This window comes from Equus przewalskii, chromosome 19 (genome assembly GCF_037783145.1).
Source record: "Equus przewalskii isolate Varuska chromosome 19, EquPr2, whole genome shotgun sequence".
Lineage (NCBI taxonomy): Eukaryota > Metazoa > Chordata > Mammalia > Perissodactyla > Equidae > Equus > Equus przewalskii.
The window spans coordinates 2,530,120-2,557,417 of record NC_091849.1 but is presented as its reverse complement, the minus strand read 5'-3'; the positions used below and the strand labels follow the sequence as shown (position 1 = coordinate 2,557,417).

At 39.9% G+C, this 27,298-nt stretch overlaps 1 protein-coding gene and 1 long non-coding RNA gene across 2 annotated transcripts in view; one reads left to right on the top strand and one right to left on the bottom strand.

The window, feature by feature from the left end:
• Positions 1 to 27,298, top strand: part of GMDS (GDP-mannose 4,6-dehydratase) — a 649,017-nt gene that overhangs the window by 530,951 nt on the left and 90,768 nt on the right. The window contains exon 9 of the mRNA XM_070583962.1: positions 18,293 to 18,389. Coding sequence (XP_070440063.1) covers positions 18,293 to 18,389 — 97 coding nt within the window. The remainder of the gene's footprint in view (positions 1 to 18,292; positions 18,390 to 27,298) is intronic.
• LOC103558619 (uncharacterized) overlaps positions 2,516 to 27,298 on the bottom strand; it is a 59,028-nt gene continuing 34,245 nt past the window's right edge. Inside the window, exons 2-4 of the long non-coding RNA XR_546776.2 lie at positions 20,764 to 20,944; positions 4,768 to 4,941; positions 2,516 to 3,082 (exon numbers count right to left, since the gene is read on the bottom strand). This is a non-coding gene — a long non-coding RNA (uncharacterized lncRNA). The remainder of the gene's footprint in view (positions 3,083 to 4,767; positions 4,942 to 20,763; positions 20,945 to 27,298) is intronic.

Sequence of the window (27,298 nt, the reverse complement as noted above, 5' to 3'; positions counted from 1 at the left end):
ACACCTTTTTGCTAAATCTATCTCCTGTAGAGCCATGGTTGTCAAGCTTTAATGTTCTGTGAATCACTTGGGTATCCTGTTAAAATGCAGATTTAGGTCAGTAGGTCCCGGCAGGGCCTGAGATTCTAAATTTCTAACAAGATACCAAGTGATACCAATGCTGCTGGTCCACGGACCACACTTTGAGTAGTAAAGCCTGGGAGAATTATAAGAGCCTCAAGTTTGAAATGAACCTTGACAATCACTAAGTTCAATCCCTTATCACTTTCGACCTTGTTTTTAGTCATCTGTGACTTGACCTTCCTTGGTAGACTTGACAATCGGCTCCTTAAGGGCAGAATCTGGTTTTAGTTCCTTTCTGTACCTTTCATTCTGCCCAGAACAGTGTCAGACATTTAGTAAATAAATTGATGTTTTAATGAATCAACCATGGAAAAAGAATTTTTGAAAGTTGGGGAATTTGATTTTAGGGTTTTTTTTTGGGGGGGGGGGTGGCATTTGGTTAAAAATTAAAAAGACTTAAAGCTTCCAGAGCTTCCCATGAGGACAGGGTAGTGAGCACCCGCAGCTGGTTTAGTTCCTTTTCCTCCTCTTTCATTCTGCTCCTCCCATCTCCAGTATTCGTAAGATCATTTAAATGCTGATTGAATTGAATTGCAATTGGATTGAATTTATCATCTACTAAATTGAGGTAAAAGAGTTCCCTGGACTTTCCATTTCTGTCATTAATAAGTTCAGGAATGCTCACAGATGAGATGAAGAAATCTAAAAAGCAAGAGTCATACCCACTTTTTTTCTTTCATATGGTTTGAAAGAGACCAAAGGATGACTGGATCTCCAAAATACAAAGCCAGAATTTCCCGAAATTGCTTGCTGGTGCTTTCTGGTGACTAAACTGGTCTCTAATATGAGATGAAGTACTAGCTTTGATAATACAAGTCACCTCAGAGCCTAAGGAACACTGGGTTTATCCAGTAGCCACTAAGTACCCAATCCCACCAGTTCTTGATGAGTCAAGTTCTTTCAAACAAACAATTAATTTATAAAATAGTATGCTTACTTCAAAAATTACAATATTAATCTGTCAAAAACAACCTTGGAAATTGGAGAATATCCAAGAGCTTATCTTTTTGGAAACACTTAATGTGCTTTCCTGTAACATGTTGCATTTTGAGAAATTTAACGTTGCTTAAGTCCCGAGAGTATCTTAAAGTCGGTACACCCATGATCCGTGTCCTTGTCTGTAGTGGTCTTAAGGTGATTTTCTTTCTGAATTGTAACATATGGAGCAAAAATTTTTAGTTAGAATCATTTTATATCAGTCATTTTTTATTCCCCTACATTTTTTCCTTACTTAGGTAGCTGACTTATAAATTTATTTTGCATAAAAAACATTGTGCAGGAAACTAATTATATTAACTAGAGAAGATAAAGAATGGGAAGGCAAAAATAGAGTCTTTTTTACTTTAAATACAATGCTGGGACTTGGAAAATGAATAAAAGTAAAAAGCAGGAGGATATAAAATAATCTTTCGGTGCAATTTAGTCATCTAGATTATCTTTATGCCTTCTATTTAATTTTTTAAAGAAGATATTTCATGTTTCAAGAAATTGTCCATATTCTTTTTTGGGCTTAAAAATATATTGTGGATTACTTATGTTGGGATTGAGTTTTTTTTTACATTTTTTTAATATAGAATTCATGTTGCTTTTAAATAACCTTCCTAAGTTTTTATTAAAATGTATACTTTAAAAGAAATGAATATCCTCCATTCTACAGTGGAGGTAACTTAACATCTTATTTTCTGAAAATATGTGTAATTTTTTTGTGTGTTTTCTTAAGACATCAAGCGTGGCATTTTATTATTAGGACTGTTGTGTTAAGCTCCAAGAGTTGTGAAAGATGATATATATAATTTTTAATTTTTTTTAATGTGTGAAGTATCCATGCTAATAAAACAAAGCCCTACGCATAATGAAAGTATTTATATTAGGAAGGGGAGAAAAGTACATGAGCATTTTTAGTATCAGAGTTTTTTTGTTTTTAAGGGACTGAAACTGAACTCAAAGTATCCTTCGGGGACACCGGGGTCCAGGACCTGGAGCTCTCTTAGGGCTCTCTCTCTGCTTCTTGGCTTCACTGCTGCTGGAATGCGCCTTCATTTCCTCAGTGTGCCTCTACAGCAGAGGACATGATTGATAGTGTTTCTGGGGACACTGCCTAACACAGTCAAAAAGGAATAGAAACTTCTTGATGGCTATCCACTTAGAAAAATCCTGAGGAAGGATTCTGGCTGGCCCCATTGGGTCCTAGGATCATCTCTCGACCAATCACTGAAGCCAGGGCATGGGGCAGGCTCCTAGGCCTTGTCCTGTTGTCAGGGAGGGAGAATTCTGACCTTGGCAGCCCCACAGAGGTCCATGGTTTGAGTCAGACAGGAGCAGGGTTCTCCCCCAACAGAGGGATGTTATTTCTAGAAGAAAGGCAAAAAGTAGTGCTAGGAAGACAAAAACACCATGTTCACCATAGCTTTAATGATCATTTAGTATAAGCCCAAAACTGTGTCATGAACTGCATACCTATTCAGTTTAATTCCAGGGCTAGGGATACTGTTGCACTGAGAAGGAAACTGAGGCACAGTGAAGTTAAGCACCCTCTGAAGGTCACCCAGCTAGTGAGTGGTCGAGCCAGGATCTGAGTATTTTCTGGCTCAAAAGGCCTTTGTATTGCACTTTTCATCCTTCTTGTTTATATCCTTTCAAAAAACTTTGTGATGTGATGGTTGCATGCAAACAGTGGAGTCAATCATTAACAAACACCTTATCAGACCAGACCCAGGTTTGCATGGCTCTGGGAAAAGGAAGCCCCAACCAGAATGGAATGAGAGCAAAACAAGGTAAACCTTGGCTTTTGAGTGTTCAAGAGCCCAAGGCTGATGAAAAAAAAAATTTGAAGAATCTTTCAAGGATAATTTTCACTGTGTGCAATTTTGGTCTTAAACTCTGTTGAGGGAAGCAAATTCCCCCTTAACTTTTAGCGCTTTTGGTTCCTTGAGCACCTCCTGTCCTTTGGGATCTGTACCTGTAAACAAATGAGATAGGATTGGCATCTGTCTCATTCACCAGTAGGTCCTCAGTGCTACAGCAGCCAGCCTGCAATAGGTGCTCCGTAATACCTACTAATGAGCCCAAGTGGATATCCAAAAGCCAGCTTCTAGAAAGGCCTTTCAAGAGTGCCCTTTGTCACCCCCACTTAGGTGACAGGAACCCCTTCAGCATGATTCATTCTCGCGTAGTAATGACAGCTATAGAGAAGCCACCATGCTTCCTACTCCAGGAAGCTACCAAGGAGGGATGATAAAGACCTAAATATATACAAGGGCCTGGACATGGAGAGGCTGGACTGACCTAAGAAAGACCTAGAATTAACAGGATTTGGTGAACAATTGGATTTAGAAGGTGAAAGAGAGCTTGATTGGTAGTGCCATCGATTAAGATAGAACACTTTCTGCTCACTCATAATTTTTCCCTGCTGTTATTTATGTGCTTAAAGGAAGGTTATAGATATTTTCTCTTAACTTCTGGACTTTCTCTTTAACCTCATGTTACATGAATTTCATGTCAGACCAATCAATATCTGGAACATTCTCACTTTAGCTGTTTTAAGATCTATTGGCACTTCCCATCTCTACTACTGTTTTTGGAGATATCTGTTGCAATTTTCACTGAAAAAGCTAGAAAAATGTGTTGCCATCTGTATATTTAGAAGTGGCCCAAATATTTGCTCTTGAAGTCTTTGACATCATTTGAGTGATTTTTTTCTTTGAATTTTATTAGAAAATAGCCCGTTCGTTTCAGTTTGTGTTGGTAGAAGATGTTCAGGGGAGCAGATCAGTACCGCACGCAGTCTTGGTAAAATGTAAGGTAATGTTTGGCAGTTAAATTCCCGTTTGGACCCTTGTATTGAGAAGGCTCCCTTATGACCACAAGTGTTTTCTTCCGAGAACATTCCAGGGTGTTGGTTTACTTGGAGGAGGTCGCGCTGTTGGGTTGTTTCTAGTGTTATGTTTTGCTTTTCACTTTCCCATCAACCTATTACTAAGTAATGTGAAAAGGAAGCACTTTTCTTCTACAATTAAAGTGATAGTAACATAAACCAAACAGGCAAATAGTTGTCTTGACTAATTTTCTGTCGTTCATCATGGTAAATTTTGAGACGAAAGTTGTGAGAACAGCCTGCAGCCATGCGAGAACCACTATCTGCTGCTGAGGGAGAAAGATGTCTCAGCCAATGCAAGTATTTACCATAGTCTGTGGTACTGTATCTAGATCAGCGCAAAAATCACTATACGTTTAATAAGAAACTCATTTCTAAAGTCCTCCTGGCTGAGATACAAGCCGTTTTGTGCTCGTGCACATTCTTCCCCTAAATGGGAACTGTTTCCTGGTGGGTGGGATTTCTGGCCCTGGACCTTGGGGATGAGCGTGAAGGGGGCTATAAAAAGAGGAAGGCCAGTGGACGGAGGTTTTAGGAGGTGAATCCTGTATCCCTGTGGCTGGTGTGTCTGCTGTAAGGTAGCCCTCAATAATTTGCTGAGCCTATGACTGTGTTAGATTGCATTAGGGAAAAACATATCCTTCCAATCAGTCATTTTTAATGGACAGAATTTTCCCATGACACACTTCTAAGGATTCTATTTAGGAGGAAAGTCAGGAGAAGGAAAATCGCTGTTGCTCTGCGTTTTTTCCTCTAGGGAGAGTTCATACCTTTAAATGTGCATAAGTGCAGTCAGTGTCCCTTCCCCTGAACGAGCGTTGCTGCATCTGTTTTCATACCAGCTACCTCTGAACCTCCGACAAGCTTTAAATTCCACTTAACGGCGTGCTGCATCTTCCTTTGATGTCCATACGTTCTAACCAAGTTGAATGAAATCTGTGAGACTGAATGTTAGAAATATAACACCTTCAGTCATCTTAGAATCTGCCATTAGAGCTAGAAAAATCCATCATTGTGAGAAAGCCTGCATAGAGAGCTTATTCCTGCGAGGAGGTACTATGAGAACTTTCTGTAGATACTCTTAATAGACCCAGGTCTTCAAAATTATCTGCCTAACGTTTAGTCAAAATAAAGAGATCTGGACTTTTTATATAAGCCTCCACTTACCATTAACAGAGAATCCCTCCCTCCCTCCTTTCTTCTTTGTCTTTCTCCTCTCCCCATTCTGTCTGGAAATCTAAGCCCTTCTATCATTTTATATTTATAAGCTTCTCAGATAACTGGGGTTTTAACCCATTAAAAAAACAAAATATAACAGCCTAAAGTGAGGTGAACCTTTATTGAAGCAGTGGGTTTTTTAATTGTTAGCATGTATAGGGTCTAATTTGAGCCCTGATGTCATGCTGTGTCTTGGAGGCTGAAGCAACCCTCATTCCATTTCCTATCCAGATGATGCAATTCACTGGATAGCCGATCGATTTACATTCTTTACCCAAGGATCCATCAGATCCTCAGAACAACTGCTGCCTCTATAGGCTACCTAATTAAACAGCCAGACAGTACCTCAGACGTAGTCAATGCTCAATAAATGTGCTTTCTGCCCACTTCATTTTTCTCCCAAAGGCAGACTCATCTAAGAGAATCAAAATACATTTCCTTGCCCTTGAGAAGTGTAGGCTCTAATTGGGTGACAATAAGAACACATTATTTATAAATATATACAAATAGATGACGGTACTGTGCAAATTTATTATATCAGTCCTGAAGTAATAGCACCATGATCAAGATTGGAGTGATGTCTGTAGAAGGTAGACTTAAACAGGTGATTGGCCAAAGTGGGAGATACGGATGGTAATTAAGAAGAGGGAAAGCATTCCAAGTGGGTGGAATGGCATGAGAAAGGCATGGAGGCAGGAGTCAGTAAATTGAATGCGGGCGATGGGCAAGCTGATAAACTGGGTTGGGCCAGCCTGACCACATTAGGGCACATCAAGAAATACCTACAGCTGCTATTCCCTCTGCTTCTCCTGGCACTTCCCACTCATTCTCTAGGTCTTTACTTAGACATCCTCCCTCTGGCCAACACCCTACCCCCAACCGAGTCTTGCCAGGTGCCCTCCCCAGTCCCCTAACAGCATTCTGTCTACCTCCTACCATCATTCATACACTATTTTGTGGTGGACACGAATCTAAGCCCCTTAAGGACAGAGACCACGTCCAGCTTGCTCATGCCTTTGTCCTTAGCACTGGGCTTAGCTTAGTGCCTGGCACTTAGTAGGTGCCCAGTGAAGATTTGTGGGAAGTGGGAGGAAAGGACATGGATAGATAAGGTTGGGCAAATAGCAGAGGTACAGATGACAGAAAGCCCTGAACGAGGGCTGAGACTCTCATATACAACTTGAGCCCTAGTCCTTAAATTGCCACCTTCTCACCATGGCCCCTTAGTGAGACTGCCATACATTTTGCTTACTCCTTAAAGCAGGAAAAACTCCACCTATGTTCTGTGGGGTGTTGACAGGATGCCCCAGCTGAGTTAAAATAAATAAAAGTAAAGCAGGTGGATAGCACACAGTTAGCATCCCTGTGAAGATAGCATGGAAACACTGAGTCTCATTTAAAAGCTAGCTGTGCAAGGCCAGCCCTGTGGCCGAGTGGTTAAGTTCGCAGCTCTGTTTCAGCGGCCCAGGGTTTCGCCGGTTTGGATCCTGGGCGCGGGCATGGCACCGCTCATCAGGCCATGCTGAGGCGGTGTCCCACATGCCACATCTAGAAGGAGCCACAACTAAAAAAATATACAACTGTGTACCGGGAGGTTAGGGGAGAAAAAGGAAAAATAAAATCTTAAAAAAAAAAAAGGAAAAGCTAGCTGTGCATTTGAACTTCCTTTCACTGCCATCTTTTACACTTGAGGAGAGTAATCTCTGTTTTTTTTTATTTGATCTCTTGAGCCATCCTCAGGCATGACCATACAAAGCTTTTTCCACTGAGTTAATCATACCAATCTGATTTCCTAAAGATAAAGCATAAGAAAAGACAATTTGAAAGTAGAACCTCTCTACTTAATAGTTTCTCAGTGATACTGATAAAAAGAAGAAAGCAAGGGAAATATTGAGCAATCAACAGCTCTTACTGAGAATGCTGTTTGGAACGGGACTTCCCATTGAAGTGATAGTGTCCTTTTAAGAGAGCATTACGCCCCTGCTGCTCATTCCAGCCATGTGAGATAGAGGTGTCATCCTAGCCCTCCCCGTGTGGGCGTCTGTAAACTGTTCAGCCCCCTAAACTTCTTTTTCCCCACGTATAAACTGTAGGTTGTACTACCCACCTGACTCCTGGTGTGGGAACTCATCAATTGACGTTTACAAGGGGTGCATGAGATGGAAAGCACAGAATAAAAGAAGCTGTTACTCTGACAAGTAACAGCCTTCTACATGAACAGCTGTATAATAGATTCAATTTTATCTTTTTTGTTGTAGTTGACTATTCATTGACTACAATATAACAGCTAGAACCCTTATTTAATAACAATTATTATTATTAATATAAATAAAATGGAAAAAGACTGAGCATAGATGGAGACAAAGCAATGTGAAAGATGTGTACACAACTTAAGTTCTCACATATACATGGTACAACCTTTACACTAGTGCTGTGTTTTAGGAATTGGAGTAGATTTTGTGACTAAAACAGCAATCGCCCAGGGGCCGGCCCAGTGACATAGCGGTTAAGTTCCACACACTCTGCTTTGGTGGCCCAGGGTTCACTGGTTCGGATCCCAGGCACGGACCTAGCACCGCTTATCAAGCCATCCTGTGGCAGGCGTCCCACATATAAAATAGAGGAAGATGGGCACAAATGTTAGCTCAGGGCCAGTATTCCTCAGCAAAAAGAGGAGGATCAGCAGAGGATGTTAGCTCAGGGCCAATCTTCCTCAAAAGAAAAAAAAAAGCAATCCCCTAAACATAAAAATTATACCCTGTCCTCTTCTCTCCTGTTCCACTAGCAGGTCACTCCTGTCTGGAAACAGTCCCTCCTCCTGGCCCTTGACTTCAGCCCTCCTGCTTTCTCAAGAAACTATCAATTATCCCTCCTTCCTCTGCCTTCAGCCCTCCTTTACAGCTCCTTCTCATCAAACGTCTTGACATTCTCAAATCCTCCCATCTTTGGAAAATGCGCCCCCTCAAACACTCATCCCCTCCAGACACTGCCCTTCTTCTCTTTGCCCTGCTCTGCCCAAAGGCACCAAAGAGTCACCTCTTCTCACTGTCTCCCCTTCCTCTTCAGCTCACCCCATTCTGCTTTCTGCCCCATCGCTCCTTCAAAGCAGCTCTTTCCAGCATCCCCGGGGACCTGCAAGGCACTAACCACAGCGGACCTGTTTCAGTTCTTGAATCCTTCTTGACATCTCCCTGGCATCTGGCATTGGTCACACCACCTCCCTCCCTTGGCAAACATGCCTCTTCCCTCAGTTTCTGAGGTCAAGCACTCTACAATTTGCCTGCCTCTTCCCAGACAGCTCCTCCTCAGTTTCTGCAGACTTGATCTACCCGCCCTGTGGGTGGTTTCCTTTGTGGAAGAGATGGGAGCTGGAAGTTGATGCTTCCAAAAACATCAGCTCCTCCGGTTGTCCAGAAGGCAGGGTGGGAGGAGGAGATGTAAGGGAAGTGCTGAGTTCTCAGGGGAGATGGGCAGGGCAGAAACCCTGGGACGGAGCCCTGGGTGGGTCAGGGCGGAGCCCTCTGCGGGCAGTGGAGAGGGAGTTGCTGGGGAAGCCCTTGGCCAGACTCTACTATTTGTAAAGTTCGTGTTTGTAATGCTTTTTTCTTTCATTATTTGTTTCTTTTTTCCCCCAGCTCCTCCAGCACATAATTTAAACTCTAATCATCTAGCAGGAATTGTCACAAACCCCAGTAATCCCCCCCTCAACCTCCTCCTCCCCATTTTCCAAGCTGGTCCTATCTGCTCTTGGGGCCATTCTGTGGGCCCTGTCCGTCTAGAAATGTATGCTCTTCTGCTCTGGTTACTTATCTTGATTTATCTCAAGATAAGTATTTGCTCTACTCTATGTTTTTCTGCTCTCTCTTTCTGGAAATCTTACTGTACTCTATTAGACTCTCCTACCTGATTATTCTCCCTATTTAGAAAGAACAGGTTTTTATTGCTGGTTCTAGACTTTTTTCCCTTGTAGGCATTATCTGTTGGCCTCCTCTTAAACAAGGGTTTTGTTCTCTTTTCCTCCTCTTTCCCCATCCCTCCGTTCCCTTAATACTCTATTTTTTTTTTTAAAGATTGGCACCTGAGGTAACATCTGTTGCCAGTCGTCTTTTTTTTTTCCTCCTCAAAGTCCCCCAGTACATAGTTGTATATTCTAGTTGTGAGTGCCTCTGATTGTGGCATGTGGGACGCTGCCTCAGCGTGGCCTGATGAGTGGCGCCATGTCCGTGCCGACGATCCAAAACGGCAAAACCCTGGGCCGCTGAAGCCGAGCGCGAACTTAACCACTCAGTCACGGGCCGGCCCTGCTAATACTCTATTGTTATATTTTAATTTTTGGTTAGCTTAATATTCAGTGTTGCATTATCGTGACTGATCAGTGGTATTCATTCCAGTAAACCACAACTGCTTGTTCTTTCCTGTACAGTTGTCCTTTGTTCACCACAGAGCTGATTGTCAGCTTTCTCCATTTGCTTCATTTTCTGTGTATTTATCACTGACGTTACCCCAGACTTTGCCTCAGCTATCTAAATCACCTTTGAAGGCTTTCAGGCCCATGGTTATTCTATCAGTCATGTCTTCCTGTAGCACGCCTTCTAGAACTTTCTGACTTGATCCCATCTGGACTGGTAGAGGGTTGGCGTCACGTGATTTGCCTTCACGCTCATATGGTTAGCCACTCTCCTGAGTTGGATTGCCTATTTCCCAACATCTTTTTAAACACTCTTGTTTGGTGAAGCAAAATCTTAATTAGTTTCCTGAGAATGGCGCATGGGAAGCAAATATTTTTTGACCAGGTGTATCTGAAAATATCTTTATTCTGTCCTCAAAATTAAAAAGATAGCTGATAAATATGTCTAGGTTGGAAATAATTTTTCCTCAGAATTTTGAAGGCATTGCTCCATTGCCTTTTAATTTGCAGTGTTGTTGTGGGAAGCTAAGAGCCATTCTGACTCCTCGTCCCCATGTGTTCTCTCTGGAAGTCTGTCAGACCTTCTCTTTGTCCCAGTCTTCTGAAATTTCCTGTGATGTAGTCTAGTCCCATCCATTATCTGAGGCACTCTGTTGGGCCCTCTCAGTCTGGAAATGCACATTCTTCTGCTCTGATCGATTTTCTTGATTTGTGTTAAGATAATTATTTGCTCTCCTGGATTTTTTTCTGTACTGTCTCTTAGGAAATCCTATTATACTGACCTCTTGAGGCCATCTTCTGATTTTCTTATCTTTCTTCTGGTTTTTCATAGCTACATCTGTTCGCTCTACTTTTTGGAAGATTTCCTCAAATTTATCTTTAAAATCTTTTCTTGAATTTTTAATATCTGAATTTTTTTCAGTTTCTCAATGTTTTTTCAAATTGTCTTTTTATATAGTATCTTGTTTTTATTTCTTTTATATTGTTCCTTATCTCTCTGAAGACATTAATGGTGGTATATGTGAGTTTTTGTTTAGTTTTCATTTTTGGTTATCTTCCGTTTGTTGTATTTCCTCCAAGTTGCTGTTTTTTGATTTGTTTGTTGTGATTTCTGTTTTCATATATGTGATTTTCCTCACATGTTTAAAAGTAGGGACCTAGACAGCTAATTGGGAGTTTTTGAGCTTATTGACTGTGTCGCTTTGGTGTGAGCTGGTAGGACCATTTAGTTACAGAATCTCTGATGCCAACAGAAGAGTCCCCAGTCTCCTCCCCACCCTGGGGCTAGCTGGGGGGTCTCAGCATTCAGCATATATACTTCACTTGATTTTTCCTTGTTTCCCCCATGGTCACCCCACTCTTCACTGGGTCCAGTGACCTTCAATTCTACAAACTTCTCCAGGGAGGGTGAGGCAGTTGCCAAGTGATATGGAATTTAGGGGGATTGGGCATCAGACTGCTTCTCAAAGAGAATTGTCATCAGCCTTCACTTCCTGAGCATTTGGGGGCTTCCACAAGTATAAATTGGGTTCATTCTCAGTTTCCCCACTGCTGGCTTAGGGGTCTGTTTTCCAGAGCTTCTGCTAAGTAAGTCCTTTAATACTCACCCATCTGCTTTCCAGCTTCGAGAATTTGGTTTCTCTCACTTCTTTCCTGTTCTTTTAGCCCCCTTTTGAAAGAGTTCTAGGCAAGGAGCAAAAGTGTGTGCAAACCATCATCTTTATCCAGAACCTAATAATTCTTCCAGGACTGCTTTATATGATTTGCTAATAAATTTTAGCTGCTGGCAACATCCTATTTCCATATCTGTATCCTATTAAGATAGTGTTTCTTAAAATAATTCCTCAAGGGACCGACCCAGTGGTGCAGCAGTTAAGTTTGCATGTTCTGCTTCAGCGGCCTGGGATTTGCTGGTTCGGATCCCGGGTGCAGACCTGCACACCACTTGTCAAGCCATGCTGTGGCAGGCATCCCACCTATAAAGTAGAGGAAGATGGGCACGGATGTTAGCTCAGGGCCAATCTTCCTCAAAATAATAATAATAATAATGATAATAATAATTCCTACGAGCTTTTGTGATATTCAGGTTGCTACAAGTGTGTATCACACCTCCCCTACTTTAGCTCTAAAGTCTCCTCAACTGGACTTACACAGTTGACTTTGCTGTTGTTGTCTCTTAAGGGGATTCCTAGCCAGCCCTGGTGGTCTAGTGGTTAAAATCCAGCGCTCTCACCATGTGGTCCTGGTTAATTTCCCAGTCAGGGAACCACACCGCCTGTCTGTCATTGTCATGTTGTGGTGGCTGCATGTTGCCATGATGCTGAAAGCTATGCCTCCAGTATTTCAAATACCAGCAAGGTCACCCATGGCAGATAGGTTTCAGCAGAGCTTCCAGACTAGGACAGACTAGGAAGAAGGTCCTGGCCACAAAAAAACTGGCCATGAAAACCCTGTAAATAGCAGCAGAACATTGTCTGATGGAGCACCGGAAGGTGAGAGGATGGCACAAAAAGACCAGGCAGGGTTCCACTCTGCTGTCCACAGGGTCGGAATAGACTAGATGGCACTAACAACAAAAAAACGGATTCCTAGTTGAGTAGATTTTAATAGCACCTCATCTTGTCTTATGCTGCTTGATTCTGTTATTCTTCAATGCTCTTTGTTGCTATTAGGAGCCAAGAATTTATTCTAAAGATTGAGTTATACAGGATCCCTGCTCAGTGAGCTGTTGATCTAAATTGGTGGGGAGCAATTCCTGTTAATTAGCTGAATCCTCTACTCGCTGTCAAGCCGTCGTCATTTCATTAACATTGCAGCTCTGCTTTGAGTCATAACATTACTTGTTAGGACAAGTTAGCTGTTACCTTTTACTTGTTAATACAAGTGTTTCATGTATTGTTGTAACTGAATGTTTTTTGGCCCTTGGCCGAAACTTTTACTTACTGCCCTCATGCAGACCTTGTGCAAATTAGAAAGTGGTTTTTGCCAACTCAGTTCTACTTTGAACCATTTCCTGGTTACAGTTGATCATCCAGTGCAGCTATATTAATTGTAGGGGCAATGCCATGGGCTTAGAGACAGTTTGGACTGTAGACAGCATTTGCAAGATGGCAGCCCAGCAGACAGTATTCAGACAGAGCCAAAGAAGGCCTGTTTACTGGAAGCTCATACCCGCAGATGCCCAAGTGGCGGAAACTCAAGTCTTTCATTCTTTTCCCATTTCAACTACTGTTACAAATCCCAAATGTTAGCATATGTCTACAGAGCAATCAAAGTGAATCAGTAGTAGACAGGAAAATTCAAGCTGGTCCAGCAATACAACCTGTTGTTGCCCACAGGAATTAAATGCTTTCCTTTAGCTGAAGGTGAGGCTATACCATTAACTCACCCCCTACAGCAGGAGTGGGCAACCTACGGTCAACAGGACAAACCCCACCTGAGGCCTGTTTTTTATTGTCCTCCATGTTTGATTTTATAGTTTTAAAGGGTAATTTAAAAAAAAAAATGATGATAATGAAGATGAGAAAGAGGAGGTGGAGGAAGAGAAAGCAGGAGAAGAAAGAGAAAAGGAAGAATATGTAACAGACTCCATGTGATCTGTAAACCTAAAGTCTTTGCTTTCTGGCTCTTTACAGAAACAGTTTGCCAACCCCTAGTCTAAGGCAAGACACCACTGGCTTTCACTGTTCCTTTCCTGTCCCAGATGCTCCCTCCCCAACCAGGGAAAACTCTCCAAGTCTTTCTCAGGGCTCTATCAACTTAAATCTGTGTGTGTGGTCATGCGTGGTTTCAAAAAATAATTAATTCTAAACAGAAAATTTAAATCACCAGTTCTCAAGTTGGTACCATTTGAATATGAAGGACAGTGCTGTTTGTATGTGTGTACGTAAGTCAGCATGACCAGTAATGGATCACATATCTAGCTACAATTGGAAAAAACAGCAAAATCATGGACAGTGTTTTTGTTAACCCTTTTGGCTTAGTTGGAGATACTGTCAGGAAGATATATGCTGAACTTGGTTCTCTTTCTGAGTATAAAATGTGAACAAAAAATAAAATTAAAACATGTTTATGACTATCATAAAAGGGAAATTCATAGCAATACAGGCACACCTCAACAAGCAAGAAAAATCTCAAATAAGTAATCTTAAAATGCACCTAACAGAGCTAGAAAAAGAAGAACAAAGCCCAAAGTCAGCAGAAGGAGGGAAATAATAAAAATCAGAGCAGAAATAAATGAAATAGAGACTTAAAAAACAATAGAAAGGATTAATGAAACTATAAGCTGATTCTCTGAAAGGATAAACAAAATTGACAAAGCCTTAGCCAGACTCACCAAGAAAAAAGAGAGAAGGCTCAAATAAATAAAATTAGAAATGAAAGAAGAGAAATTACAACAGATACTGCAGAAATACAAAGAATTATAACAGAATAATATGAAAAACTATATGCCACAAATTCAATAACCTAGAAGAAATGGATGAATTCGTAGACTCTTACAACCTCCCCAAACTGAATCAAGAAGAAATAGAGAATCTGAACAGACCAATCACAAGCACATATATTGAAACAGTGATCAAAAACCTCTCAAAAAACAAAAGTCCAGGACTAGATGGCTTCTTTGGAGAGTTCTATCAAACATTCAAAGAAAATTTAGTGCCTATCCATCTCAAACTATTTAGAAAAACTGAAGATGGAACACTTCCTAACACGTTCTATGAGACCAACATTACCCTGATACCAGAACCAGACAAGGACAACACGAAGAAGGAAAACTACACGCCAATATCACTGATGAACTTAGATGCAAAATCCTCAATAAAATATTGGCAAACCAAATACACCAATACATTAAAAGAATCATACACCACAATCAAGTGGGATTCATTCCAGGGACACAGGGATGATTCAACATCCACAGATCAATCAATGTGATACACCACATTAACAAAATGAGGCATAAGAATCATATGATCATCTCATTAGATGCAGAGAAAGCATTTGACAAGATCCAACAGCCGTTTATGATAAAAACTCTCAATAAAATGGGTATTGAAGGAATGTATCTCAACATAATAAAGTCCATATATGACAAACCCACAGCCAACATCATATTTAATGGTGAAAAACTGAAAGCCATCCCTCAGAACAAGAACAAGATAAGGGTGCCCACTCTCACCACTCTTATTCAACACGGTACTGGAGGTTTTGGCCAGAGCAATTCGGCAGGAAAAAGAAAAAGGAATCCAAATAGGCAATGAAGAAGTGAAACTCTTGCTGTTTGCAGATGACATGATCTTATATATAGAAAACCCTAAAGAATCCACCAGAAAACATTAGAAATAGTCAACAACTATAGCAAAGTTTCAGGGCACAAAATTAATTTTAAAAAATCAGTTGCATTCCTATAAACTAACAATGAACTAGCAGAAAAAGAAATCAAGTCTACAATCCCATTTACAATCACAGCAAAAAGAATAAAATACCTAGAAATAAACTTAACCAAAGAAGTGAAAGACCTGTACACTGAAAACTGTAAGACACTATTGAAAGAAATCGAAGAAGACATAAAGAAATGGAAAGATATTCCATGTTCATGGGTCAGAAGAATAAACATAGTTAAAATGTCCATATTACCTAAAGCAATCTACAGAGTCAATGCAATCTCAACAAAATCCCAATGACGTTCTTCACAGAAATAGAACAAAGAATCTAAAAATTTATATGGAACAACAAAAGACCCTGAATAGCCAAAGCAATCCTGAGGGAAAAAAACAAAGCTGGAGGCATCACAATCCCTGACTTCAAAACATACTACAAAGCTATAGTAATCAAAATAGCATGGTACTGGCACAAAAACACACAAACAGATCAATGGATCAGTATTGAAAGCCCAGAAATAAAACCATACATCTATGGACAGTTAATCTTTGACAAAGGAGCCAAGAACATACAATGGAAAAAGGAAAGTCTCTTCAATAATGGTGTTGGGAAAACTGGACAGCCACATGCAAAAGAATGAAACTAGACCATAATCTTGCAGCAAACACAAAAATTAACTCTAAATGAATTAAAGATTTGAATGTAAGAAATGAACTGTAAAAATCCTAGAAGAAAATATAGGCACTACACTCTTCGACATTGGTCTTAGCCACATCTTTTCAAATACCATGTTTACTTGGGTAAGAGAAACAAAAGAAGAAGTTAACAAATGGTACTACATCAGACCAAAAAGCTTCTGCAAAGCAAAGGAAACCATGAACAAAATACAAAGACAAACCACCAACTGGGAGAAAATATTTGTGAATCATTTATCAGACAAGGGGGTGATCTCCAAAGTATCTAAAGAACTCACACAACTCAACAACAACAACAACAAAACAACCTGATCAATAAATGGGCAGAGGGCATGAGCAGACATTTTTCCAAGGGGGATATACAGATGGCCAACAGACATATGAAAAGATGCTCAACATCACTATTAGGGAAATGCAAATCAAAACTACAATGAGGTATCACCTTACACCAGTCAGAATGGCTATAATTACCAAGACAAAAAATAGGAAATGTTGGAGAGGATGTGGAGAAAAGGGAACATTCATATACTGCTGGTGGGAATGCAAACTGGTGCAGTCACTATGGAAAACAGTATGGAGATTCCTGAAAAAACTAAAAATAGAAATAACATATGACCCAGCTATCCCACTACTGGGTATCTACCCAAACAACTCGAAATCAACAATCCAAAGTAAGATATGTACCCCTATGTTCATTGCAGCACTATTCACAATAGCCAAGACATGAAAACAATCCAAGTGCCCGTTGGCTAATGATTGGATGAAGAAGATGTGGTACATATATACAATGGAATACTACTCAGCCAGAAAAAAAGATAAATTCATCCCATTTGCAACAACATGGACGAATCTGGAGGGAATTATGCTAAGCGAAATAAGCCAGACTGAGAAAGACAAACACCATATGATTTCACTCATGTGTGGAATATGAGCAAGAAGCATACTTATAAACTGATTATTCCTCCAACAATGGAATATTATCCCTGTGCTATCAAAAAGTGAATTAATACTGTATTTGCATATTTGAAAATTGCTGAGAGCAAATCTTGAAGGTTCTCATCACAAGAAAGAAATTCTGTAACTGTTTATGTTGACCAGGCTTATTGGGTGGTCATTTTGCAGTGTATGCAAATATTGAATCATTATGTTGTACACCTAAAACTAATGTTGTATATCAACTATACTTCAATAAAAATTAGTTTTTAAAAAAATGAATTGAGGATAGAACATTTGGATGATTGATCAGAAATAAAGCTTGTGAGGCCAGTTTATGTTTCTAATACCCAATCTATGTCCAAAATATAACCATGATCAACATTTAACGTTCCTCTTCAATGGCACCTGTGAACTACATCGTCAAGTAATTTAATGCTCTATTCTTTCCTTTGATCCCCACTGTGACTCTGAGCCAAGGGGCACACAGAATTATCCTTTTGTCATAGGGTTTGTCTCCAGCTGATAAAGGAAACTAGTTCTGAGGTTAAGCATTGAAATCAAACATTACTTTGTAATTTCTTTCTTTTCTTTGCCAAAAAGTTTCATTTGTAAAAATAATTCAAATTATATAGTATTTTCTGTTGTCCATTTCTATTAGATTATAGAAATCCAGAGGTCAATACTAAGCCAGTGGCTTCATTTTTCAAAAAATGAGAACACCGGGAGGTGGGGGGTGGGCACAAGGGGTGAAGGGAAGCACTTATGTGGTGACAGACAAGAAATAATGTACAACTGAAATCTCACAATGATGTAAACTATTATGAATCTCAATTTAAAAATATATATATAAATTTTAAAAAATGAGAACACAAAATGAAATTCCAATGAGAATCTGGTCTTGAAGTTTATGAGCACAGCCCACACAGTGCACAGTGTAGACTTGAAGGGCCGTTACTGGCATCCTTAACTGTTGTCAACAGTAGGTATTTAAGGAAGAAAAACTTGAGCTCAGAAACCTCGTAGCTGAATCAGTGGAGGGAGAGAGATGTTAATATACCCTCTCTTAGCAGGAAGTGAACCAATTAGTTGTGCACTTTTTGGAGGTTAATCATCTGGGATTTATTAATGAGGCCCACTGCTGACTGGATAGAGCAAGGAACTTATATATGATACAAGGATGAAATGAATGCTTAGTAAGGGTATGAAATTTATTCCAAAGTGGAATGCATTGAATTTATAATAAATATCCCTAACACTACAAAAATTGTAAAAAATAAAGAAGGGAGAGACAGAGATATTCATTAATTCGTAGTAATTGACTTTATCAGGAATAATCTGAACAAATACAACATCTTTGAGATCCCTGAAAGTTGCACAATTCCTTATTCTGGCTAATCTGTTCATTTCTAAAGGCTCTCTTGTGAACTCATGATTTTCTTAAAAAGAAAGAGTAAAAAAAATTACCCTTTCAAAACGTTTGGAAAGGCTTTGAAAGTCACTGTTGCCCTAATAACATGATTAAAAATCAGCCCGGTTTTGTAATTAATGAGCTTCTATTCTCCAGCAGGGAGAAGGCTGAGACCTCCTGAGGGACTGGGGCATGGCCAAAAGCTCCCAAGCAATTAGAGGATGATTGAGTGTTTATCTTCTTTACAGGTGGGAAGGAAAGAATGAAAATGAAGTGGGCAGATGTAAAGAGACTGGCAAAGTTCACGTGACTGTGGATCTCAGATACTACCGACCAACTGAAGTGGTAAGGTCTCCCTGGCTGCCCAGTGCATGGCCACTTTTGGCTGGCTGGCTGGCTGAGAAAATGCTATCAGTGAATGCTCACAGCCAACCTCCAGAGCTCTCCATTGGGCTCTCTGGCATCCTTTTATTGGGTGTTTCCCAAACCAGAGTACAGGGAATTGAATTTGAATTGTTATTCTTACCACAGAACCCATTGCTTTATAAAGAAAAACAAAGATAAAACACACCCAGGGAAATAATTGATTTAAGAAATGGAGAGTCCTATCAAAGGCACATTTCATTATGTTAGTCTCCTGTTTTGATGGCTGATCCCTGATACCTACAGGATGCCTGACTTAAAGGCCCTCCATGACCTGCAGAATCTCAAGAACTAGAGGGCTGCCTACCTCCCCAGTGCGCGCACACACACACACTCACACGTGCACTCACTCACATGCATTCAAGTGCACACACACAAACTTAAGCCATAAATACTCTCCATGTACATTTTTTAAAACTCAGCTCAAGTGCTGGCCTGCCCATAAATCCTTTTCTGGCCCATATACCACTACCACTGAAATTTCTACTCCTTCCTTTGTATCTACATTTTATGCTATATATAATTATAACTCCTATTATAATTTATTATACTCATTTGTTTACATGTCTTTCTCCCTTTATCAAACTGTGAACTCTTTGAGGATAAGGACTTTTTTTAAATATCTTAGATCATAACAAAATAGGTGCTTGATAAATATTGATTCACGGGTAGATGGATGAGTGAATGGATGAATTTCTAAATACAGACGCTCCTGTATTAAGAAATGACCTACAGTTTGTTAGAACATAATATCCTCCTTTCCTAAATTTATAAAAACTCCTAGTTTGGTACTGTCACTTTAATGTGGCCCACCCTTGCTATGGTGACAAAAACTCAACATGTTAAATATATTTAAAGAGAGTAGAAAGTAGCATCTTCAGAGAGTGATGTTCAAAAGTAGTGGTTACCTAATGAAATATACATTAACTATGAAAATAGAATCCTTTTGAACCTGTTTTACCTGTGTTTTGAACCAAATTCCCATCTCTTGTATAACCTTTCAGAGATTAGGACAACTCCAGTGAAGAGAGATTGAAAGTGAATATGTCGTCAGTAACCACTCTTTAAAATGTCTTGTTTCAAACAAAAGAAAAAAATTTCATTTCATGTACTCTCACACACAGGAGGAAATAAAGAGAAAAGGAAATAACCAGTGCTTGGAGACTAGGCTAGTCAATGCATTGTCCTGGCGCAGGGTGTGGCCGGGTCTTTGACACACAGTGAACAATGGTTCCCTGTGCTAATGGCGAGTGGGTGTGCCAAGGAGAGGATGTGCTCTGTCTCTGGGGAAGGAAGATACCAGCACACTCCTGCTGACACAGCAAGGAATGCCTGTCTGTGGAGCCCCCTAGCAGCACTGGCATTTTTTTCCCTGTCCTAAAGAGGTGCCACAAGGGGGTCATTTTTCTGGAGCATTGCACAGATCACATAAATGGGCAAATTAGTTTCTATGCTCACTAACAAAAATTGTCATCTCAGAGTGGAAAAATCACTAAGCCAACAGAAACCTCAATCCTTATAACAACTTAAATGTGGCTTTTTCTCTCTCCAACACCAAAATAGTTTCAAAAGCTAGGAAGTCATTAAGAATGGCTTGTCTGTCATTCTTATTTAGGCAAGGTGTGGGATTGATAAGGACACAGAACAAAAGAACTTGCTGAACAGGAAGCGGACCCTTGGACTAACAAGATGGTTCTTGAAGTCCTATCGACCCCTCTTTCCTGCCGTGACACTGCATCGCTCCTCATTTCTTTTGTTCATTCAAATGTCATCATCATACCTGTTCTGCAACTCTATTTAGACTAGTTGTTTGAACATAAGAGTGGTGTCTTATTTCATATGCTTGCTTTATTTTTTCACTGATCTAGCTTTTGCCCTGGATTTCCTTTACTGCTTGATTTTGGATTTTTAACTGCAATTCATCTTTCTAAGCCTCTAGGCTGCATTAATTCTGTTCACTCCACTTCAACTTAGTATCCTGTTGGGCAAGCTTTTCTTGTATAGTAAGACTAAACTTTTAACCTCATTCCTCAGAACAACGAGTTTTCCCAAAACTTGGATTGACTTGACAGCTTTATGTTGAATTGCCTCAGGGGTGGTAGAATCCTTGCAGTTGAAAGGTGACCAGAACTGGAGACTGACTTGTAACGAGCTTTTGCTTAAGTGTGGGGCCGTAGTAGCCCACACATCCCGAGTCGATTGGCAGGAGTCCTGCAAAGCTCGAGCCTCTCTGACGCTTGTCAGCACTCAGTGCAGGGTGGACACGGAATTCCCCCTGTCTAAACTGTGTCCTTACCTTCTCCATGTCTAAGTCCATCTCGCAAGTGCCTGAGGCTCCTTTCGTTCTTCCTCAGATTCTATAAAAGTTTGTCTTCTGACCCACGTTAGTCAAGTATCCTCTGAGATTGTCAGCACATGGGGCGCTCTGAAGACAAGCATAAACTAGGTCTTCTTGGAGTCACATGGTTCCAAAATGACTGATGGAAAAAAAATAATAAAGGAAATTTGAAAAAAAAGTAATAAAGATGTATCAGTTCTCAGAACACCAATATCCTAGAGCAAGGCTAAAGGGAAATAGACCTTTATGTTGTTTTTTGAGTAAGAAAGAGGCTAGTCTTAAGAAAGGCTCTTTTCTTGGCACAGGCCAGCACTAACCCAAAACAAGCCACCAATGATTCCTTATGGAGATACTTCCACACGCACCCATCATTTTTATCCTCATTGATTTAGCCACCACAAAACTTTAAATTTTGCTTCTATACCAACAGAAAATTTTTGTTCTAAGCCAAGGACTCTGGCATCCAATTAGAACTGAATAAAGTGACATTTTGTGGTTCTCTACCTGTAATCCTCTGGGTTTCCTTTGAATTTTTAGGAGTTTTGCTACTATGGAAAACTTGGTTCTAGAAATTAGACTTTAAATTTCCCATTACCCCTGAATTCCAGTATTTGGCGATGGTGATATTAATACTTGAGTTCTGTGCCTCTTGAAACTCCTGTCTTGTATATAGTTTTCTATATGTGCGTACATTTACACACAGATTCATTGCATCGTGCACTCATTCACAGAGAAGAAGTAGCATTGTGCTTAAGTGTGAGCCCTACAGCTAGACTGCCAGAGTTCAAAAGCTGCCAATTACTAGCTGTGTGATCTTAGACAAGTTACTTAACTTCTCAGTGCCTCTGTTTCTGCATGTTTAAAAATGAGATTAATGATAGATCTTCTTTCAAAGAATTCTTGGAGAATTAATAGTCAATTATACAAAATGCTTGTTAGAATAGTATCTGGCACACAGTAGAATACCCACTATTGATGCCATTATTGGCATTTGTTCATTCCTTCACCAAATATTTACCAAACGCTGTAGACCCTGGGAATACCGTAGGAACAAGACAGACGCATTTCTCTCCCTTGTGGAGATTGTAGATATAGAGGTATAGATCAGTATTTTAAATCTAGTACCTTTTGAAAAGTAGGGTGACATCATTGGTGAATTGTACAGATTAACTAGTAAAGAGCAGCTAATAAGATATAATCAAGGCTTCCAGCAAACATTAACATGTTTTTATTTTTTTATTTTTGTTTTATCTTGATTTTCATCCTTTCTGATCCTCTTTCTGAAGATTCAGTAGCTATTCAGTGGTATGGAAATATCGTGTATATATGAGGAAATTGATGTTGACCTATTACTTAATTAAAAATAACCACAAAGATGTCTTCTTTTTGTTTGAAAATTTTTAATTTAGAAAGTTCACAAAGGTTAGACTAATGAAGTATTCATCTTAATGTGCCAAATTTTTAACCACACCAAATATTCAATCCACTTAAAAAAAAAGCTAAGATTTTTTTTTTCAGTGAAACAAACAAAAAATTCTTCTTTTCTGTAGAGCACTTTAGGAAATGGCATGGAGAATGCATTTACAGAACAAAATTGAAATCACGTATTTTTCATGAAGAATATCTTGACTTAAACTCTGCTCGGTGATGTGAACTAATTTTTTCCTGCTGCATTATTTTTCTTTACATTCACTTTTCTTGCCATTGTATTTCTAACGTCCTCAATTGTGATCGGTTGTTTTATTTACTTAGATACTTTATGTTTATTCCTGTTCTTACAGATCTTAGAAAAAATCATGAGTTAAATTCTAGAATTGAGAAAGCAATAACTTTAAAGAAGTCCCATAAGCTAGTTAAAACAACACCTTCCTTCAGTAAAAACATGTGGCCTGTTTCTAATCAAATTACCGCATGCTTGTCGAGTTGTCCCCTCCACAAACTTTTCCTAATATTTTTCTGTAAATGATGTTAGGTTAAATGGGCCATAATTGCTTGTTCTATCTCGTAGCCCTGTTTAGAATAATGCTGTGTAACACTTTCCAGACCTCAGGAATCTGACCTGTCATCAGAGGACTTGTATAAATACCAGTAAGGGCTTTCCTGAGCTCCATCTCTGTGTTTTGGGGGTCTTGAAACTGTCCCCTTTTGTCCCATAGCTGTTCTCACCACTTCCTCACACTTCCCCTCCCGTAGCAGGAAATTAGATCCTCCATACTCCATCCCTTCATCTTCTCCAGCTCTGTTAGAAGCTAGTTGATCTCTCCCTGTCTTGATCCTTCTAACCTCCAAGGCTCTAATCCTGCCCCTCCACTCCTGCTTTTCTTTGTTCCTTGTTTTGACTGGTGGCAGCAGGGTAGAAGAAGATGCAGAGAGAGCAAATTAAGGGTGAGTCCCTTTCTGCATTCCTGGAGCTGTAAAAGGAGAGGCTAGACTATTTGTTCTGTAAGGTCTCTTCCAGTTTTCATATCCTAGCATTCTCTGCTTTAATAACTATAACAGACTACAATGAAGCAGAATGCTATCACTAATGCCTCATCATAATGCTTCCTCTTTTGTAATTATTCTCTGAACTTCTTACTACTTGTATTTTATAAATAGTTTATATCTCTAAATCGCTGTTTATATGTTTTAAGCTCCCTCTTAGACTCCTCATACTAGTCCTTATATCCTTCCTTAATCACATTGGCCTTTCCTGCCCTTTTTCCTTCCTTGAACTTAACCAAGAGAGCTTCAAGTTTCAGTCCCTTCAGTTGACTCTCAAATATTCCACTGTATGTTTTCCATACTTCATAGGATCCCATACAAACCCCCCCAGGGGCATATAACATTCCTCCTTAAGCCTGTGTGCTTTCGTCGGTTGCTGTCCTCCTCAAGAGTATTTCATATCTAATGAAATTGTAATTGTGTACTGGCTTTAATGCCTCCAACTTCCTCCTGTTTTTCCTTGAAGGTTCTTATGATTAGATCCAGATTAGGATGATGTCATTAAAGATTCAAAATCTTTATGAATGTATATTACTATATACTTTCCCTTATTTAAAAATATTTTTGTATTTATCCTGAAAACTCTCTGGTATCCTTAACGTAGATGCTTTCATTCCTTGCATCAATAGGGAATTCCTGTAAAATCTGTACCTTTTCTCCAAAAAAGCTGTCCAGCTAATGACTACCCTTATTTATATTCATGGTATTGACTTCTTGACATCTACAAAATAAATTTCAACATCTTGGAACTTTGTTTTAGCCTCTACAACTGCTTTCCCTGGGAAGAACAATGAGTCCCTGAGCTCAGCTTCTGCCTAGACTAGCTCTGATGCAGGTCACTCAAGGTGTAGATCCCATCCATTGCTGATGGGATCACCTACGCCCTTTTCATTCTCATCTCTAGCCAGTGAGCTCTATATTCCGGAATTTTAGAAATCCCTATTTGCTGTTTGGTTTGGGTTTTTTTTAAACAAATCAACAATGCTATTTCTTTTCTATCAAGCCAATTTATCTTCTAAAATAATTGTAATTCAAAAATCTTCATTCATGGAGATTTCATAGATAATACCACCTATGGTTTCCTTCCTCTACCCTATTCTGCTTTATGCTCTGAATAAGGTTAATTATTCCTTACCAAGTTTGATTTTTTTCCCCTTGCATATGTTCACTTGTGGATACCAAATGTTCTGAGCCTACCAAAATTTAGTCCATATATATCTATTTTGGGTCCTCTCTATCTTTATCTTACTCTAGAGGTCTCCTCTTGCCTCACTCCCTACACTCCTGGCTGCCTGGTTTCTTCATTCACTGTTACATTTATTAGCAAAGTTGAGAGCTCGTTTGACTGCTTTTGTGAGAAACCTCTAAGTTGATAGCCACAGCTGGTGGTCTTACTTCCTAGCTCAGTAGCTCTGATCTTCCTCCTAGACAATTACACTTAATGTGCTTAGACTGCCAGTAAATACTTAGTTCCATTCGGCTGCTGTTCAGAATGAGCACTGTCCTTGTTAGCAAAATCCAGTTTGTACATTTTATAATACTGTGATAAGTCTGTCAGTTTCCTGGATAAGTCAGATGTGCACTGCTTCACGAAAACCTGGCACAAGAATATCTAAACTAAGAAATGGGTAGGTATGTAGATACTAAAAGATTCCCCAATTTTTAGGATTCATCACAGGAATCCTTTAAATAGTACATTCATCATGTACATTTAAAATATAATTCTTATGTTCAGCTTTTCAGAAATACATCAGTATATATAAAATACAATATTGTTATATAATTGAGGTCATAGAGATTCAATTCAAAAAGAATATTTATTGAATTCCTACCATGGAAGTAAGTCCCCGTAGCACAGTGAGAAATGTAAAGATGGATAAGATAAAGTCCTTATTCGACAGTAACTCTTAGACAAATGAGAGGGAGCAGCTAGGAAGCTATTGGGACAGAAAGGGCAGGTATAACAAGGAGCTAACTGAACCATCACAGTGGAGGCTAGAAAAACAAGACAGATGCCAGGACACTGCAGAGATGGTGACCACAGGATTAGGGATCAGATTGGATAGTGACTCGTGGAAGATGGGCAGGAAGTAAGGATGACTCCCTGGAGTAGAGGCTGAAAAGAGAAGGGTAGTGGGGAGGTAATAAGGCCGTAACTCACATCAGAGATCTAGGAAGAGGACGCGGTTTTCAGAGGGAGGTGTTGAGGAGTTCTGTTACATTCACAGTGGCTTGAGGGCATCCATGCGGCAATAGCAAGCAGGAGTTGGAGCTGGAGGTTTGGCAGAGAGGAAAGAGGTCAGGTTTAGCATTAGATGTGCAAGAGATGAGAGTTGAAGCCCTGAGATGAGCACTCAGAAAGAGAGCATTTGTGGGGGCAAGGGAAAGAGAAGAACAGGAACAGGGAGCTGATCACAAAGCCCGGCAAGTTGAGATCCAGGAGGTAAATCTCAGAAACATGTTTTGAAAAAGTGGGTTAAGTAGTCACAGAATTCACAAATTAAGCATTTGTATCCAGGAGCCATAGGGCCAGAGTGAAGTGTCTCCTACCCCTGCTTTGAAGGCTCCTTAAAGATTTAAAGGCCTAATTACCAAAGAGTTTACCTGAACTGGCAGGTGATTACTACCTCTCAATCCAGACTCAAATCCAAACTGAATTTCAGAGGTTAGCAGAGACCAAATTTCAGATTGATGTGTCCTGGGAGTCAGGTTGCAAAGCATTTTAGACTTCTTAAAAGTGAAAGGGCTTGTATAAGTATAAGGTACTTTTCGTGGCATATTATCATTTTTATTACTCTCATTATCATTGGTTATTATCATCATCATCCTCTACTCCTGTGAAATCATAAGTTATCAAAAGATATCTGAAAAGATACTTTGAGCTCTTCAACTCCTGAGATTTTCTTTTATTTAAGTATTTATTTAGTTTTGTACCTTACAACTTAAGGCAGAAAAAGTTATTTGCTGCTTAGCACTACCAGCTCTGTACTTCTTGATCCGACAGTGAAAATGATGATCATGGTGCAAGATCATGAGTTGAGCTTCTGACTCTTCTGCTTCTGCCTAAACTGTTTGTTCCCAGAGGCTCTGACAGGTCCTGAGGTCCAGCAGGTCCTGTGGCTGCCCCTAGAGCTTAAGCAGCCCTAACAGGCTAGAGAGGAGCCACCAAAGAAGACATTAGGCCATCATTCACATGCAGATTTGTCTGCCAACCACACCCTTCACTCCTCCCTCAGAAATCTTCCTGCAAAAACCTGTCTTTTTGTACTTGCTTCTTAGAGCCAGCTGGATGTCACTTTTACAATCTAAAATCTTTGTTGGTTTTCCATTGCTGCTTTAACAAATTATCACAAACTTTAGTGGCTTAAAACTATGCAAATTTATTATCTTACACTTCTGGAGATCAGAAGTCTGAATTGAATTTCTCTGGTCTAAAATCAAGGTGTTGACAGAGCTGTGTTCCTTTTGGAGGTTCAAGGATTCCTGGACTGTAGGGTATTCTATTGGCAGAGAATAATGAATTAATCTCTTAGAACCATTGCTGGATCACAGTGTTTTCTATTGTTTATAAAGCACAGTATTTACCACTCTAAGGAGAAAAAGAAATGGAAGACACTAGTTATTGTCAGTTTAAAGTTTCATAGTGTACACTCTCAAAACAGCACTAACATGCATTTGGGCAACTGTAAATGGGGACAAATCATACTTAAGTCTGAGGGAACACCAGGCAAAGGGGCAAGAACAGGCTTCCTAAAGAAAGGGAGTTTTAGAGCGGGGTTTTGGAAAGATTCATGTTTTAAAAGAGAGAGAGAGCAGGTTCCAGGTTGGGGCAGGAAGTGCCCTGGGAATGAACCACGGGCCCCTACAGAGACATAGGGCAGGGACCCTGTCATGGGGAGAGGGTGGGCTCAGCAGGGGAATAATGAGAAACAAGGCTCATCACCTCAGACTGTCCTTCCCAGCCCTTCTATTTGTCCTACAGAACATCCTCTGTTCCCTGCTGCCACAC